Source organism: Sceloporus occidentalis, unplaced genomic scaffold (assembly GCF_023333645.1).
Source record: "Sceloporus occidentalis isolate IW3139 unplaced genomic scaffold, rSceOcc1.0.p SCAF_15, whole genome shotgun sequence".
Classification (NCBI taxonomy): Eukaryota; Metazoa; Chordata; class Lepidosauria; order Squamata; family Phrynosomatidae; genus Sceloporus; species Sceloporus occidentalis.
In genome coordinates, this window is record NW_028316995.1 from 10,459,092 (window position 1) to 10,478,852 (window position 19,761).

The 19,761-nt window shown below is 39.0% G+C and overlaps 1 protein-coding gene across 1 annotated transcript; it reads left to right on the forward strand.

The window, feature by feature from the left end:
• The first annotated feature begins 6,536 nt into the window (after positions 1–6,536).
• Positions 6,537–14,123, forward strand: LOC149303227 (otoraplin-like). Its single transcript, XM_089481325.1, has 4 exons — positions 6,537–6,660; positions 8,068–8,210; positions 9,646–9,756; positions 14,100–14,123. The coding sequence occupies exons 1-4, from the start codon at positions 6,537–6,539 to the stop codon at positions 14,121–14,123; spliced, it is 402 nt and encodes a 133-aa protein (XP_089337451.1).
• The last annotated feature ends 5,638 nt before the right edge of the window (positions 14,124–19,761 follow it).

Genomic DNA, 19,761 nt, shown 5'->3' on the forward strand with positions numbered 1-19,761 from the left:
GTATAGAGTGATGGGAGTTATGATGTACTTTTAGAGCATAATTAGATCATGAAAAAGACATTGGAAATGGTACAGCATAACACCCATCACTCTCACACACTTACCAATCCACACACCTACCAATCCACACGTATACACCAATCCACACGTATACACCAATCCACACGTATACACCAATCCACACATATATATATACCAATCCACACATATATATATACCAATCCACACATATATACACCAATCCACACATATATATATATACCAATCCACACATATATATACACCAATCCACACATATACATACACCAATCCACACATATACACCAATCCACACATATACACCAATCCACACACATACCAATCCACACACATACCAATCCACACATATACCAATCCACACGTATACACCAATCCACACGTATACACCAATCCACACGTATATATATACCAATCCACACATATATATACACCAATCCACACATATATATACACCAATCCACACATATATATATACACCAATCCACACATATACACCAATCCATACATATACACCAATCCACACATATACACCAATCCACACATATATATACACCAATCCACACATATATATACACCAATCCACACATATATATATACACCAATCCACACATATACACCAATCCATACATATACACCACTCCACACATATACACCAATCCACACATATATATACACCAATCCACACATATATATACACCAATCCACACATATATATATACACCAATCCACACATATACACCAATCCATACATATACACCAATCCACACATATACACTAATCCACACATATATACCAATCCACACACATACCAATCCACACACATACCAATCCACACACATACCAATCCACACATATACACCAATCCACACACATACCAATCCACACACATACCAATCCACACATATACCAATCCACACGTATACACCAATCCACACGTATACACCAATCCACACGTATATATATACCAATCCACACATATATATACACCAATCCACACATATATATACACCAATCCACACATATATATATACACCAATCCACACATATACACCAATCCATACATATACACCAATCCACACATATACACCAATCAACACATATATATACACCAATCCACACATATATATATACACCAATCCACACATATACACCAATCCATACATATACACCAATCCACACATATACACTAATCCACACATATATACCAATCCACACACATACCAATCCACACACATACCAATCCACACACATACCAATCCACACATATACCAATCCACACATATACCAATCCACACATATACCAATCCACACACATATATACCAATCCACACACATATATACCAATCCACACGTATATATACACCAATCCACACATATACACCAATCCACACACATATATACCAATCCACACATATACACCAATCCACACACATATATACCAATCCACACACATACCAATCCACACATATACCAATCCACACATATACTAATCCACACACATATATACCAATACACACATACACCAATCCACACATATATACAAATCCACACATATATACCAATCCACACATATACACTAAGCCACACATATACCAATCCACTCTCACTGAATGTTTTCCTACCTTTCCTTTTTTTCTCCTTACAGCTCCTTTTCCTCCTCTTCTTCAGTTCTTCTGTCTTCTCTGTCTTCTTCCGGGTCAGAGGGCACGAACAGCGGTGGGCGCGGCTTCAGTGTTGTGCGCCGGGATCTGACAACAAATCCCGGCGCACAGCAGCTGTTGCCGCGCGGATCACAAGGGAGCGGTATCGGAGGTCTTTAGCAGACCTCCGGCTCCCTTGAGTGATTTTAAGCCGGGTTGAGCGGCACCCGGTGCGGACCACCCCCCGCCGCCGCCCCCTGGAGTGTGGCGCCCTGTGCGGTTGCACACCCCAAAGGCCGGCCCTGCTCTAAGGGGCCGGGAAGCCCCCACCATGGCCGGCCTTAGGGGTCTGCGGCCGCACAGGGTTTAAATTAAAACATCGGGTTTTTGCGGCGGTTAATGCGGCCGTAGGTAGGGTAGGGGCCTGGAGCTGCAGCTCCATCAGCCCCTAAGTCAATGCGGCCTTGCCGTGGTCCGGCCCACCGGGCAAATGCCCGGTGTGCCCGATGGCCAGTCCGGGCCTGTTTGTAGGCCATTACCAGAAAATACCATTACCCAACTGTCAGCCTCACTTGAACCTCTCTTACCTTCCATGTTAACCCTTTCCTGCCCAGACACAGCAGCCTCTTTTTATAACAACACACTTGCTTCATCCCTCGACACCATAGCTCCAATTACTACATGTTACCCCTGACAATTTAAACGCCAACCATGGCATACCAAAACCACACGGTTTCTTCAGAAGTGCTGCCGCACGGCTGAACACTACTTCAGAAAATCAAAATCCAGCGAAGACTTTACTCACTATAAATTCATGCTTCACACCTACAACTCTGCCCTCTCTCTCGCCAAACAGCTCTACTTCTCCACTCTCATATCCTCCCTTTCTTCCAACCCACGATGCCTTTTCTCTACTTTCAACTCCCTTCTCTGTCCCTCCACACCCACACCACAAACCTCTCTCACTATGAAAGATCTTGCTACCCACTTCAAAGAGAAGATCGAGACTATTAGAAAAGACCTCTCTTCTTTACAACTCCCTCTTACACCACTCACCACCACTCTCTCCTCCCATACTAACTGCCTTTTCCCCTACAACCGAAGAAGAGCCACTCTTCTTTCTTCCTCTCACCCAACAACCTGTCCCCTTGACCCCATCTTACCTCACAAAGTCTCTATGTCCATCCCTTGGTCCATCACTTACCCACCTATTTACCATCTGGAACTGTACCATCAGCCTTCAAGCATGCGCTAATCACACCCATTCTTAAGAATCCTTCCTCAGATCCCGTCTGTTTGACTAACTACCGCCGTATCTCTCTGCTTCCTTTTACCTCTAAGCTGCTTGAACGGATTGTGTACAATTGCCTTACTAACTTCCTCTCCTCTAATTCCCTCCTTGACCCTCTACAGTCTGGTTTCAAACCCCTTCACTCTACTGAAACAGCTCTAACAAAAGTCTCCTCATATCTGTCTAACCGTTCGTTCTCTGTCAACTTCTCTGGCAAGACATCATCGCCCCTTCCACTTTCGGTTGGTGTCCCCCAAGGTTCAGTCCTTGGCCCTCTGCTGTTCTCTCTTTATACTCCATCTCTTGGAAAACTAATCAACTCATTTGGCCTCCAGTATCATCTATATGTAGATGATACCCAAATCTACCTGTCTTCTCCTGATCTCTCTCCATCTCTAATGTCCCGTATTACCAATTGCTTGTCTGCTATTTCTTCATGGATGTCACAACGCTACCTGAAACTTAATCTTTCTAAAACTGAACTCATTATCTTCCCTCCCTCCATCTTCACTCCACTACCTGAATTATCTATCACCATTAACAACACGACTATCTCTCCTACTAACCAGGCCCGATGCCTTGGGGTCATCCTTGACTCTAACCTTTCCTCCATCCCTCACATTCAGTCCCTCGCCAGATCCTGCGGCTTGCACCTTAAAAACATCTCTCTTATCCGCCCATTCCTCACCCAAGAATCCACAAAAACTCTGGTTCATTCGCTTCATTTCCCATCTTGACTACTGCAACACTCTTCTGGTTGGCACTCCACTGTCTCGACTCTCTCCTCTACAGTCTATCCTAAATGCTGCTGCTAGGCTTATCTTCCTTGCACGTTGCTCCTCTTCTGCTTCCCCCCTCTGTGAAACCCTCCACTGGCTCCCATTTACCTTTAGAATTACATTTAAAATCCTGGTACTGACATATAAGGCCATCCATAATACTGCTCCATACATTTCTGACTTCATTAGCAAATACTCTCCTACTCGATCCCTACGTTCTTCTCATGGGCTAAGGCTCTCCTCCTCACTTATCACCTCTTCCTTTTCCCGTCTACAAGATTTCACTCGAGCTGCCCCATATCTCTGGAATCTACTTCTACTGAACCTTCAGCATTCACCCTCCCTCCCGACATTAAAGAAACATCTAAAAACCCACTTCTTCAGAGAAGCTTACATCTTAGCTGCTAGAACTTGCTTGTCATTGATACAACCACCACACTACCTCTCACCTTTCTCTGTGCTTTATGTTTGTCACCCCATTTCCCTCTAGAAATTTCCGCTCTCTCCACCAAATGTATCAGTTTGTCTTAGTCTGTCAATTCTTGTCTTGTCATATCCCTTGAATCTATGTATTGTATTAAGTGCTGCGTAAACTGTTGGTGCTATATAAATAAAAGATAATAATCATAATAATAATAATAATAATAAAATACAGCTCCACGAGCAACTGCTGGGACTTAAATTAAAGCATCATTTTTTGTTTTGTTTTTTTTTACTTTATTTAACAGGAAGGATGTTAAATAAAGTTAAAAAAACAACAACGTTTTAATTTAAGTCCCGGGCTGGCGCCCCTGCTGCCATGGTGCCCTGTGCGGCCGCATACCCCTAAGACCAGCCCTACACCCTTCACTGTTCAGGACTCTTTAAAAAAGAAGTAAATTATGCCTATTATACCCGATATTTTACAGTATATTGTTTTCAACAATTTGTATTTATGAAGGACTCCACAGACACAGAGTTAGATTGACTTTAATAGAATCAAGCAACTAATTGATTATCTGTCTACCTCCTTAATTATTTCTTTCCTTGTATCTACATCCTTTCATGATTTATTATCTAAAAAAAATGAAGTGGGAAAAAAATTACTGAAATTAATCTTTTTTTTGGATTTCTTTTCCTAGCAGTTGGGTTGAGAACATAAAGCAACAGTGAAGTTCATATTTTTTGCCACACTTCTTTATGATTTTGCCAGATGTTAATAACTAGTCCTGTTTGGTTGCATGTAGGCTATGAACGCAAGATGCTTGCTGTGGTACAACTACCTACTGGATTCATTCCATTGAATAGATATAAAAGAAATGAGTTTGTTAATTAAAGATTTTAAATCTGGACTGACTATCCCAACCTACAGATTAAATTATAAATAGCAATGCACATTTTAAAAGTGGACCTGTCGCCAGAAAATTGTTACATTTTGCTTCAGAGAACCAAAACACAGTTTGCTTCAATGATTCCCGTGAAAATGAAATGGTTGTGGCTATCCCTTTAAGTTACCGGCTTATTATGCATAGAAGAAAATAATTACCAGAATGCATCTGACCTTCTCTTGTTTTTGCTCAATTTGTGTATTTTTGAGGAATGAGGAAAATGATTTTTGTGTGTCCAAACTAGCCACTGGAGAGCAGCTCCACGTTTGTAGTCACATAAAGCTATTATTTTAAATGTCTAATGTATATATTTTCTTTAACAGCAAATTGACATAATAAATATCTATTTTTCCTATTGATTCATGTTTCCATATTAAACTTGCTTTCTAAACTAGTGATCTAAATACATCTCATGTGTATTAAGGAAAACAATATCATTTAGATTCAAAATCAGGTAAAAGTATATTCAGGCGTAACACAGCCAAGACTCTCAGTGCCTTGTACTCAGCAGTCATCCTTAAAGGCTGCAAAGGGTTTTCATGCTTTGTTCTGTGTATTCTTTAGTGTTTCATCTCCCTGTGTTCTCCTGGTTGTAAGTTCCTTACAGATATAGTTCCAGTTTTTTGATTGTTCCAGATGGAACTGCTGCCTGGTTGCTTAAGTCGAATGGGTCAACTGCCAGGATTGGCATATTGGTAGACGCCAGGTAATATATTGCAGGACACTAAGCATGCATTGGATGAACATAAGCCCGCCCTGAACAAAACATATGGGAAAGTGCCAAGGAATGTTTGAGATCTTAAACATAGACAGACTACATGAGCCAAATTACTCTTACGTTACTATAATCAGGCTCTATACATCTCTACTCTACACATAGCGGTTCCAGAAAATGTAGCCATATATCTAAATGTAGAGTTCACATTTATAGCCATAGCTCTTCCCTAAGAGAACATCCACCAACAGTCTATAGGATTCTGCAGCACTGTACAAAGGGTATACACGACATAAGAGTATATAACATAACAAAATGACACACAGAAAAAAAAGGTGAGAAGGGTCCTGCTCAAATGAGCTTACAATCTAGAGGCTACCTCTTTATAATTCACATTTTCTAAACCGAGTGAAACAAGCAATTTTCTTCTTGCAATGAGAATATTTGTATTGGCTTTCTGTAAGTGAATGTTTTTTCCAAGTTTTGCAGTCGGTGCTTGATAAACAGCAGTACAGGGATTCTTGTGTCTCGGGGGGCTGTGTGAGTTAACGCTGGAATGCAGCTCTGGCTTGTTCTTATTGGCCTCTTTTCTGTTTATCCAGATGTTTAGCTTCTGCATAAATGTAAGTGATTGAAGGAGCAGTGAGACGCGGTACTCATTTACTTTGAAGGCTTCAATTGGTTCTGTAAAAATCAGTAAGAGAAATGTCACAGGTGGTCTTTGTTGCAGTAATAGTCATTTACCTGGGGGTTTTCTACCATGACGCTGATGGGATTTTCATGCAGAAACTGTCAAAGAAGAAAGTTTGTGCTGATGATGAATGTGTTTGTAAGTACGCATATACTTTTTTCTCACTCTTTGCCTTTCTTATTATGTAGATGTACTTTGGATAATTATGAAAAATCTTTGTTTTTACTATTGTGTATGACTTTTCAGGACAATTCACAAACATCACAGGTTTTTGGGAGTAGAGGGGTGGAAAAAAATATTAAATAAAGTATTAAACTTCCTGTTTGTTTCATTTTATTTTAACATTTATTGGTATATTACAGTGAACTCAAATATGGAATAGGATTTGTTATAACCCCTATACTGGTATATTGGAGGTTCTGCAAGCTAGGTTAATTCTTCTTAGTAGCATAGTATCATATATCTAGTTATTGACATAAATAAACATAAAACAGGGATGTAAATGCATTTATTGTAGCAAACATAAAGTAGGAAGAAGGACAGCTCAGAGTCCTGGAGGTATCGGCGCTAGAACAAACAGTTGGTCTCTCTCTCAGGTTGTGAATTATTAAGGGGATAGGCAATAAAACGTTCTGAACAGATGGTTTTTCAGTGTATATTGAAGACTGGAAAATAAATAGGCGGTAATGCAGGATAAGGTAAAGAATTCAACAGCATAGGTGAAGCTCATGGGAAACACTGGCGATGTGAGTTAGTAGAGGTGATGTTAATAGAGGAGGGTTACAGGTCATGGACAGAACAAAAAGGGCATTTGATGGGGTGCTAGGAGATAAGAGCAGAGCTAGAGTTCGAGATATTGTTCTCTCTAAATTACTGTCTAGGGCTATCTGAGAAATGAGTGGTAAAATGGGGCAGCAGATGGTGGTTTGGTAGCTATGTCTGATAAGGGTATTCAGAAGAGATTAAAATGTTAAAAGACATCACAGTAGATGGCAGGTGAGAAGACTGTTGCAGTAATCCAGCCCGGACATGCCAATGGCATTTTCTCTGCCTTAACTTCAATTTAAGGAATGCACTGGAACATCATTGACCTGGTTGAACAGTATCAGGTCAGATGCATTACCCATAGTGAACAATTATTTCCTTATCAGTGTTATCACTCTGGGTAACAGGTAATAATGAGGGGAGAGGTGAAGAGTTAGAGAGGTGAAAAAAGGGGTAATTCTAGGATCTATGGGGTGCCTAAGTAAAAATAACTGATAAGGACGAACATGAGGTTCCATAATATATACATTACGCTTTTTATGTTGCATTAAGTATATTCCAATATGTCTTCCAGGTCTATGTGTCTTTCATTTACCCTCAGAATACCCCTGTGAAAGACTGTATGGAACTATCATGAGGTGTATCTTGTATTGGGTGATGGGCAGTATTTATACTCCCAAAACTTAGGTTCCATCAAGTCTGTCTTTTTGCTAACTTCTGAATAACATGTATAATAATATTTATATGTAATGGTTATTTGTTTCTGTTTTTCAATGTCAGATGCAATATCTCTGGCAAAAGCCGAAGATGATTACAATGCGCCAGACTGCAGATTTGTGAACATAAAGAAAGGAGAGATGATCTTTGTGTATTCAAAACTACTAAAAGCCCACAAACATGGTGGAGAGTTCTGGTCTGGAAGTGTAAGATTATATTTTATTATTAACAAATTGCCTGAACATTCAGTGTTTTTTTTGGTTTTCCGATTAATTTTGCTAATTAAATAATTAGAAAAGTTATAAGAGAAGTTTAATCTGTAGTGTTAAACATTAACTACAACATGTATGATAATCAGCAGCACTTACTGGTTTACAGTCAACTAAGACAGATCACTCTGTTGGGTGTCGACGCTTCCCAGTTCACTGATCTCCCAAACCAGATCATTTAAGTTATGAGGATTGTACCTAGTCCAAGCTCTTCTTCCTATCAGGGGCCTGTTTGTGGTGGCAGGGCTCAACATGGCGCAGGGCTAGCTGTGGATGGGGCAGGGCTAGCCATCAATGGAAGCTGAGCCCGCCATAAATAGGGATGGAGCTAGTTCCAGAAGTCTTATGGAGTATGAGGTTGGTGGGTATGACCAAACACTGCTGCCTTGCCCAGAAAAAGAGGAAAGCGCTATTTTCATTTTTTAGTCTTTCATCAGATGGTGGTTATAATTTAATACATAAAATACCATCACAATATTTATGAAGATAAATGATCGCTGACCACTTGGAATATTTTATTAAACTGAATCAAGTGTAGCCCTTTCTTGACTGGGATCATACTGACCCTTGCTAAGCTTCTCCATGGCTACCTCGTGACCTCCTACAGTGAAATCATAATCCGCTAAGGGGAGATTGGCATACATGTGGCAGTGCCTCTACCTATCTGGATATCTATGGTATAGGTATGTCTTCCAGTAGGACACATATATAAATAAGTTCACAGTGGTAACAGTAAATAATAATATATTCCAAAATACAACAAAATAAGAATACAAGAATGAAAACACAGGACTACCTGACACCTGGATCTGACTACCCAGCTTCCCAAGTCTCTCTCTCTCTTATAGTTTTATTAAGCTGTTATTGTTTTATTGTTATTATGGTTTATTTTATTGTTATTATGGTTTACGACATATAGCAATTGTACTTTTGTGACTTATCTTTTTGGGTATCAGTGAACATTTGTCTAATGTGATTAGGGACTTAGGTTTATATTGATGTAACTAACCTAACATTAAATCTGTTCCTAAATAAAGAAAAAAGTTGAAGTTTAGTTAAACATTGTTTTTCCCCTTGGTATGCTTGGCTCTTTTGAAATCAAATATTATTTCAGAAGCTTCACTTCTTGATTAATGATCATGATTCTCGAAGCCTTAGTATGTATGATTCACTGTTCACAGGTACCACATGGAGTCCATCTGTTAGGTTACCAAAGCAATTTGCTAGGTATGGTTGACCATCCATCTGGATGAACATCAGATAAAAGTGATGGCTGAGCAGAACTGACAGCTGTTTTGTTCCATGCAGGTATGAACTTGTTTGAACCGAAGGTAGAAGGCTCTTAACGTTCTCTCGTGAATCTCTCTGACAGGTTTACAGTGACCAGTACAGGGATCAGATGGGACTTATTGGGTATTTTCCTAGCAGTCTCGTCACAGAGATACATGTGTACCAGAACGCAACTAAAGAGCTACCCACAATTGTAAGTGTTGCATAATTTCACAATATAAAGTAAAGTTGACATAGCAAACAAAAATACATTTTTTAAGCATGTGCCTTTAATAAAGGTGCTTATTCGTTTCAGAGCCAAAACTGGTAAGAAAAAATGTCAGCTATTTAGCTATCAAATTTGGCTATTCGCCAGCGGCAGAATTCATCATTTGTGTACACGTTTAGTATTGAAATTGCACAAGTAAAGATTTGCAAATTCAGTAAGAATCCCAAGGAAAACAAACATTTTAACTTAATTCACCTGTCAATATTTTTTTTATTTCCTTGCCAATTTTTATTCTACTATAAAAAAGTTGTTTGTTGTATATGTTTTAGGACACTTGAATAGTGGTTGCATACAATATAGCAGTATAAAAACACAATAAGCATTATATTCTACCTTTTGACTTTGTGTCTAGACTACATTAGACATGAAGGTTATTCACAAATGTGACAACTCTTTAAGATGGATGAGCAAACTCTGCCATGGCATAAGCTGAGCTAGATCTTGTACCCTCAAATTCATATGGAAGGGCAATCAATGGACCTGAAGATGGAAAGGAAGAGGCTATTGTATCCAGCTACTCTTATTTGGGGAGCCAGACCATGCTAGACACAAGGCTGGTTTGCCCAGCCTTAATGTTTAGCATTTAAGTGTTTTTACTTTCAGGTTTATGTTATTTAGAAGAGGTGAAGGAAAATAATTTGCATCCATAGCATTTTTCTCAAGGGGTAGGTAACATATTACCCCAGTCCAATGGGTGAGTCATGGGCAGAAGAGGGGGGGCACTGGTGACCTAGTTATCTGAAACAGCTTTGATGGCCATACTAGCATACATATTTTAAAAATGGAGGAAAGCACTTCCTCCCCACTGGAAACAAAATCATGTTCCACAGCCACTTGCATCATATGGATTGTGACATTTAGGTCAAGCGATATGATGCTTACATTTTTTGCTTCTACTGTGCATTTCAAGAATGTGTCGGGATGCCAGCCAGTTCTTGCAGGTGTTTGCATTTCTACATGAAATAGCGTGCTTTTGTGCTAAATTGTTCCATGTGAACAAATTCTCTTTTTTTGTGCCCAGCTATGTTATTTGCTATAAAGGTGTGTAAATATTAAAATGTATACTAAATACATGTTCATACCTGTAACCCTTCCTTGACTTCAGCAGCAAGTATATGTTTCACATGCACAGTGAGACATACTCTGTTTAGTAATATTAAAAAAATCTACATGTCTTACACATGTTTACCTTGACAGCTTATGCCTGTACCCATTATATGCAACACAGGGAATCCCCTAACCCAAATAAAACATAGGACAGGGGCATTGACCACAGCTTTATTAAGACAGTAGGAGCAAAAAACATAACACTTCCAAACATTGACGGCAAGTGTTCTGGGGTGTCATCAGCCACCAACTGGTTTGGCCTCCTCAAGCCTGTTTGGGCATTGGACTTATGTATTCGGATTCGGACACGGTAGCGGTCGGCAGAAAAGGTAAGGAGGTGTTGAGCATGAGAGTGTGCCAGAGAATGAGAGTGTAAGAGAACATGGGAGAGAGCGTGAGTGACAACAAATTAAGTTTCAGAATGGAAGAAACAAAAACAAACAAAATGGTCTGAAACAAAATTCCTTGTCCGAATACTCAAATGGATCAAAACTAAACAAAAAATTTGTCAGAATACATACATATATGTATTTGATTTAAAGACTGTATACTTTCTTTAGCAATATTGTGCTTTATAAATTGCTTTTTTATTTTTGTATCTATACTTTTTAACTTTATTTTCTTTGTACCATTTTCCATATCTATACATTGACTTTATATTTATATATGCGTCAATCCAATTCACCAAATGCAGCTACTGAGCAGGTCTATATGATATGCACCAGAAACAACTATATGAATGAAAAAAAACAACATAATATAAATAGTGAAATTATATAACAGTAAAATAATACTTTTATGTGCCAAACAAACTGAACAAGACAACACAGTTGCTAATTTCTGCATATCACAAGTGATTTAAAAATGTCATTTCTTAACTTTGGTTATCCAAAGCTCCTGTCATGTTTAGGGTCGTCGGGGCCCCCTGTTTCACACCTTTGCAATAGATTTTTCAGCCAATAGCACTGGCTTGGTGTATATAATTTATTATAGCTTGATTATGGCTTAGATTCTACTCCTTTTTCTTGTTCTAGATAAATAAATATTTTCGATGAGCCTTTGTTTACCTTTCCTAGCCTACTACTTTGATCTCTAACCTTTATTGTACAACAAACATAGCTCATGCACAACCAAACTAATAAAATAGCTATGTTATTCGTCAAAATGTCCACGTAGACTACTTTTAGAAATATTATGCATTTTGTCTTACTTAACAGAGTAACAAGATGCATTTTGGCTTAAAGGGATTTCAATGAAACTGGCGCTGCAGTACAAAATTCGATGATAAGTAGACTGGTCCCATTACACAGAATTCATTTTAAAAATCATTACCTTTCATACTGTTTTTGGCACCTGTGGCCCAAAGGCATTTGTGTAGCCATAGAAATACCCTCTACAGTGCAGAAGCTTGTTAGTATTTTTTTAAGGATACAAAATGCAAACATGATTGCACTCATTTCTACATTATCATTTTCAGCAAAAATGATCAAGCAGATTGAATGCACACAAAATGAACAGTTGTTTATGAGAATTTTTGTCTGCGCACACGTGGAACTCCAGAAGCTTTTGGCAGAATTATTTATGCTTCCAAGCTAAGTTGTAGACAGATGGATCATTGATCGTCCTTACAGTAGCGTTTCATGTTTTCCTCCTGCGCTTCCCCTTAGGAATTTTTAACCTTTGTGGAGAACTAGCAACAGAAAAGTACCGTCTGTATCAGATTTATGTGATAATGTTTTGGCCTTATTTCTGCGAAATCTCTACTTGAGCATAAGCAATGCAATTATGCAGTACCCCTTCATGGCATACTCCAATTGAGAAAGTAACCATATTGATATTGTGTCTCAAAAAAGGTTTTCTAGAAATTCTTCTTGGGGTAAGAGAACTTTACTTTTATTTTTTAAACAAAATATCTCCAGAACAAGTTCATCGATGGAAAAACAAAAACTACAGATATGATATAATTCATTCATTTAGTTATACTAAAAGCTACGAGGGCTGCAGTTCCCTTTAAGCGCACGTCTCTAGCTCACCTGTTATGTAGGTATGTGTATTGATAATAAGCCAATGCTAGTGTACACAGGGACTAAGAGGCTTAACAAGTTCCGCGCTTGACTGGCGGTAACTCATAGGCTAGACCCTTGTGTGTGAGATCTTGTTTTTGGTTGTTTCGTGTGAAAGGACACTGTAGATATTTTCCACCGGCTCCTGTCCTCTGCGTTAAATGTGGGTAGAATAAGCTGTTAGATCAATACTTGGCAAGCAACCCGCTGTACTTAATTTCGGGTATATGTATGTCTAAGGGTATACATACCTCCCTAGTTCCCCTGTTTAGAATTGGCAGTCCCTTTGTCCCTGAGGCCCCCTTTCTGCTCAGATTTCAAAATGTATGGTAGGATGAGTGTTCTACAACCCAAATTCATGATACTATGTATAGAACCAGTAGAAAAAAGATGGTTGTAAATTAAATAGTTCTTTCCACCTAATACCTAAATCAATTTCATAAATCGCTATTAATAGTGCAGAAAGTTACATAGATTTGAAATGTTGCAAGGTTTAGTTTATGTAGCAAATAATGTTATTTTTTTTAAATAACTGCTGAGATTTGTTTATGTCTAGTATTCCCCATCTCTGTACGAGGAATACCATTTTTTACAGTCCCTAAATAATAAGAGCTTTCAAATGCATCTATATGTAAATTACTACTCACATTGCTGAGATTTTCTGAGGCTGAATGGGCTTTCCAATAGGTACTTATACTTACCATATACTGTAGATCTGATAATCTGTAGATTTACTATAGTGAACGAGATGGAAATAATTATGCTATTTGTGACTGGCACAGCACTGAATATAATTAAAGCAGAAAGTATCACCTCCTTGGCTATTTTTCCATATTTTCTGAAATATAACAAGTTTTCATAAAAAGGGGGGTTTATATTTTTTTAAACCTATTCTCTTCCATGAAACAGAATAAGAAAACCACAATTAATCATGTTTTAAAAAAAATATTATTTACTGAGTGTACATTTTATAGCTTAATGCGTTAGTAAAGGATAACATAATTTTGCATGTTTCTTTTTTTTTTAAATATGATTTTGCAAATGTTATATTTGTAATTACCATGGCAATTATTTTAGTTTGTTACTTGTGTTTTATAGGCTATTGATTTCTACTGTGACTGATACAAGTCGATTAAATGGAGCCAGAAGATATGAAGGCAGTCAAAGGATCAGTCCTAACGCTATTTAAAAATATTTTGCATGTGTATAGTAGAAGACTATAAAAGCTGTTTGTCTAGTTCCATCTAATATTGAAGGCTTGTTTTTATGGTGTTACACATATATCAGTACAGACCATTTTGTTTTTCCATAAGCCCAAAGTTGATTGAAAAACTGAACAGGTGTTCCAAAATGATAGAACCACAGTGGACACCAGGTTCCTCTGGGGCTGCACTTCTCAATGGGGGATATACAGCCCCTTCCTTCCTTCCCTCCCTGCCTGAAACCAAGGGAAAGATGGATCTTTTAGGGTCCCCCAAATAAAAGACCCACTGAAGTTTTCAAGGGAGGAAAAGCTGGACTCCTACCAGTTTTCAGGGATCCAACTTCATTGAGGTATTTTTCCATAAATGAAAATCAGTGGACCAAAATCAAATCACGTACACAAAACCAAGCAAAAAGCATTCCAAGGAAAAGTGTGATGCTGTCACAAGCATGATAGTCAAGGATTAGCTCAATAAAAACATTTCAAACATGTTGTCAGCCAGGTGATCAGTCCTTTTTATGGACGGACTGGCCCTTCCGTAGTTAAAACAGTGGGCAAGGATCTTTTAACTCTTTGTAGTTACAAAAACACAAATGGTGTCCCAGATCAGCTTCTGGTTTCTGTGTATAGTCAATATATTACAACAGACAAATACACCCATGATCTTTTAATGTGTTTTCGCTATAACCTTTTATAGACACTTGTCATATAGTCCATATGAAATATAAGCATGAACTTCTTTTGCATTTTAAATGTAATGACTGACTATACTTGCTTAATTATTTACATGCAGTGAACAAATAAAAATATCAAATTAAATAATAGTTTCTCAAGCATTGCATGAAAAATATTCGTAACACCTCCACTCTTTCATTATTTCATGATATGATGTTATTAAGGGCTACATTTTTTTCAAAACAATCAGCAGTGTGTATAAACCTAGGCTTTGGGTGACATGTTGAGGAAGAAGTAGCCCCTCTGCCGACAAACCAGGGGCATATCGCTCCTTTAGGAAATTTGGCTCCTTGGTGTGCTGCTGTTCAATGTGCCGGTTACAGGGGAGATGTCTGATCAGTGACATTATTTCTGTAAACTTCTGAACAAAAAAACCCAGGGTTATCTTATTAAGTTCTGTATTAGCACAAATTACGTAAATAATTTTTATAATAAAATATATACGCTTCAAGCAACACATGTGCAAAGTTTCACAAAAGGAGAAACCTCATTTCTACTAGTTTTATCGAGGCAGGTCCAGTAGGAGGTCAGAATAGGCAGAATACATCTTACTAAAGTTGTGCAGGGGTAGGCATTAGAAAAATATTAATGTGACATTATTTTCTTTAATTAATTTACTTCTACAAACAAGCAGGTATAATACATAATAATTTGGAGCAGCTTTTATTGTAAGCACTGTGTGTGCTCTGCATGCCCCTCACATTACCCTGTGTTTTTTTTCTATGCAGCAGGACATTGTCTCACATACTGACCCCCCTCCTACCATCCCTGTGAGCATGGTTGGCTGGAGGTAAGTGAGCAGGTGGGGGAACAGATACAAGGCAGGGAGAGAATCCACAGACAGGACTGTGGGACAAAGAGAGAGATATTTTTGTGTGCATAGTAAACAGACTTGTGTTTTAAGAAAAGTAGGTCAGGTATATCTCCTTCAGTCCACAAATTGAAAATTATTACTTTTTTGTAGGCATAGTGATTCTTTTAATTGATTTCCAGGAAATCTGCAAAAATACCTTCTTCGTTCATTTTACTGTAAAGCTACATTTTTATGTAAATCAACTAGTTGAGGTTTAGTAATACTTTATGGGTCAAAGAGCTGTTCCATTAAACATAAATGGGTATTTGGTACTGAACAATGGATTACTACTGACACCTAATGGTACATTTAGTAAACTTTTATTTGGACAGTATGTTTAAAGATCAAAAAGAATTGTAATATATTTGCGTTTTATACTTTGACCACACATTGCACTAAAATTACTATAATATGACTAAACTTGTGTTATCCCATTAGGCTTTTTTATGCTGAGATGACCGCTGACCATATCAACTATTTTTTTATGTGAAATGTTATATAGTCTAGTCGATCAGATTATATATTCCACATACTGTCAGATTCACTGGTCAGCAACATGCGAAAGTTATATTTGAAAACCAACCAGAAGTCACCCTACCCTAAGTTACTGACTATGGCTCCTGTCAGAGTAGGGCCTGTTATGACATATAAAGAACAGTATATGGCCATGCACACACTCACTGTAGACCATATATGCTGTAGGGTACATCTAGTGCAATAATGGTGGGAACTACCTTTGTACCCTCTTACACAACTGTACCTAAGGTAAGTGATTGCATATTGAAGCATTCACAAAGTACTTTGAAATACATTCTCCTTTGGCAAGGCTGTCTAGGACATTAAACTGTTGGCTTTTAGTTCTAAAATGCTCAAATTACCAGTTAATTCTGGGTATCTGGTTTCTGCCATATTATGAGTAGAAACATTGTAGATTCCTGCAGCTAGGATTAATCTACAATATTTTTCCATTCCAAAACTCTGGCTAAATGAAATTTCTATTCTTAAGTTGAAACTTCATTAACACACAAAACAACATGTGGGATTTATACTGTGCATTTCTTAGTTCACTGTTTATAGATTGTTAGACTAATAGTGCAATTTTGTAATGTTTACCCATTTATTACTACCCTGTACAGCAAAAAACAAACTATATTGATGTACTGGGCACATTACATTTCTATGCTCATCTAAATGCTTAAATCATGGTCTGTGTTCTTCTCAAATAGGAACATTTTCCACATTAACTAATATGGGGTTTGCTAACATAATAAATATTTAATTAACTGAAAATTCTATGCCACAGTGGAAACAAAAATATTCACAAACAGGTGGATCTCTACTGACATCTAATGGACAATTTTGTACAAGTCAGTCCTCTAGTAGATAAGTGATGATAACCTATATGGACAAAAGTATGGAGACACCATTGTCCAAAATGTCTTGGTGTGCTGAAGGGGACATACCAAGACATGTTGGATAGTGCTATGCTCCCAGTTTCGTGGGAACAGTTTAGGGAAGGACCTTTTCTATTCCAGCATGACTGTGCCCCAGTTCACAAAGCAAGGTACATTAGGACATGGTCAGATGAGTTTGGTGTGGACGAAATTGACTGGTCCGGACAGAGCCCTGACCTCAACCCAATAAAACTCCTTTGAGATGGACAGGAAGGGAGATTGCCAGCCAGGCTTTGTCCAACATTAGTGCCTGACCTACCAAATGGTCTACTGGAAGCAGGCCCGGACTGGGACAAAAAATAGGCCCAGGCATTTAAGACTGAGCAGCCCATTTTTATTTATTTATTTATTGTTAAAGCCCACCCTTCATGTACCATCTTTGCATTTCCCCAAATCACTTAAACATTCATGATAGACACAAACACTTACTCACTCATTCACACAAATCATTAACACATATTCATTAATGCAGTCTCACAAATCATTCAAGCAATTCATCCACACAATTAATTCATTAATTCTCATATGCATTCACACAATTCATCCACACATTTATTCATTCATTCTTGTACGCAGTCACACTACCCCCTCTCCCCATCCCCTTCTTATCTGCCCCTTCTAACTATGTACCCCCTTCCCCATTTCTCAATATGTACCCCCTCTCACTATCTATCCCCTCTACCCCTTTCTATCTAACCCCTCTCCCCCCCTGCCCCTTCTCACTGCACCCCCCTCCCTTACCCTACTTACCTTGTTGCCGGAGTAAGCAGCAACTGCGACCGGGTCCGCCACTCTAGGGGGCCGGGCAGCCCCCACCAGGGCCGGCCTAAGGGGTGCGCGGCCTCACAGGGCTTAAATTAAAACATCTGGGTTTTTTTGTTGTTTTTTTTTTTTTACTTTATTTAACATCCTCCATGTTAAATAAAGTTAAACAAACAGAAAGGTAAACAGAAAGGTAAACAGAAAAAAAACCCCGATGTTTTAATTTAAGCCCTGTGCGGCCACGCATCCCTAAGGCCGGCCCTGGTGGGCGCTGCCCGGCCCCCTAGAGTGGCGGACCCGGTCGCAGTTGCTGCGGGCTTAAGGGGCAGGTGCCCCTTATGCCCTGCGTTAATGCGGCCGCATAGGACCAGTCAGTCTGGTCTTGACTGAGCCTATTTTAAAGGTAGGGGCCTGGAGCTGCAGCTCCATCACTCCTTACGTCAATCCGGCCCTGGGCCGCCCGGCCCACAGGGAAAATGCCTGGTGTGCCCGATGGCCAGTCCGGGCCTGACTGGAAGAGTGGCCAAAACTTCTCACAGAAACACTCCAAAATCTTGTGGAAAGCCTTCCCAGAAGAGTAGAAACTTTTATAGTTGCAAAAAGGGGGCCAACTACCAGGCACTCAGGAACAGATGTCACCACTCAAAAAATTAATATTCTAACTGAATTGATGTTCATAGAGAACTCATAAGATCACTTACACCACAAATGCATAGGTTTTTAAAGGTAGACTCTTACCATTGTGTTTCTTACTACTATCAGATTAGTTTTGTGCAGTGTTCTTTTTTTCAAAATATAATGTATAACATACTTTTTCAGACAGCTGTTTGCATTTCTGTTCCAGCTCTGTTAACTTAGCCCAATCTACTAGACAATCACCCTGACTGTGGTATACAATGGTATGGATCAGTTTTAATTATCACTTTGGATGCTCTTGATAATGAATGTCTACGAAGGAAGGGGCTTCATAGCATTGCCATAAAGAATTAGCTCAGTGTTGTGTTTGAGCAGGGAAAATCACTCAAAATATCATAGAGATGATGGGGGGCATTGAAAGGAGATTTAATGTTCTTTTTAGCAAACCCTGAACAAGCCTCCTAAAATCTATTACCCCTTGTGGTGCCATATACATTTCTTCCATTGCACCTCTACCCTAACGAAAATTGACCCCAGCTAGTGCCTGTTCAGTAAGCTCATCCTCATGTTGTCAGTATCACACAGTCATGCCAGCAGCCCCCTTAGATCTATTACCTTATGTGACACAATACCCCTTCACTTGGTACTCTGTCCGGGAATCTTTACTTACACACAGTCTTCCAGGCTGCAGAGACGGCTCAGACACAAGGAGGGTAAAATAAAAGGCTGGGCCTGTTTTTATTTTGTCATCACAGGCATTACAGAAAATAAATAAATCAAAACAAAAAGCCTTGCTCTCGTGAGCACTAACTAATACACGGTTCTCCAGCCTAGCTGCAGTTGGACGGCTTATCCGTTCCCAACAAACAAAATAACAAATTGTATATTATATTGGCAGCACTCAGTAGCTTAGCAGCTCTCTCTCTCTTGCTCTCAGATCAGGAGGCTACTTAACTGCCTCTCCCATTAATTAGTGGAACCAGGTGAGTAGTAGGAGAGCTTCTGTGAATCTCCGGACTGGACTCTCACCTGCTGGTCTTCGGCTGCTCACAAAATGTGGAGTGGAGCACTGGCCCGCCCTACTCTCCAAATGCTCCACCCCAGGGACCCAAAATA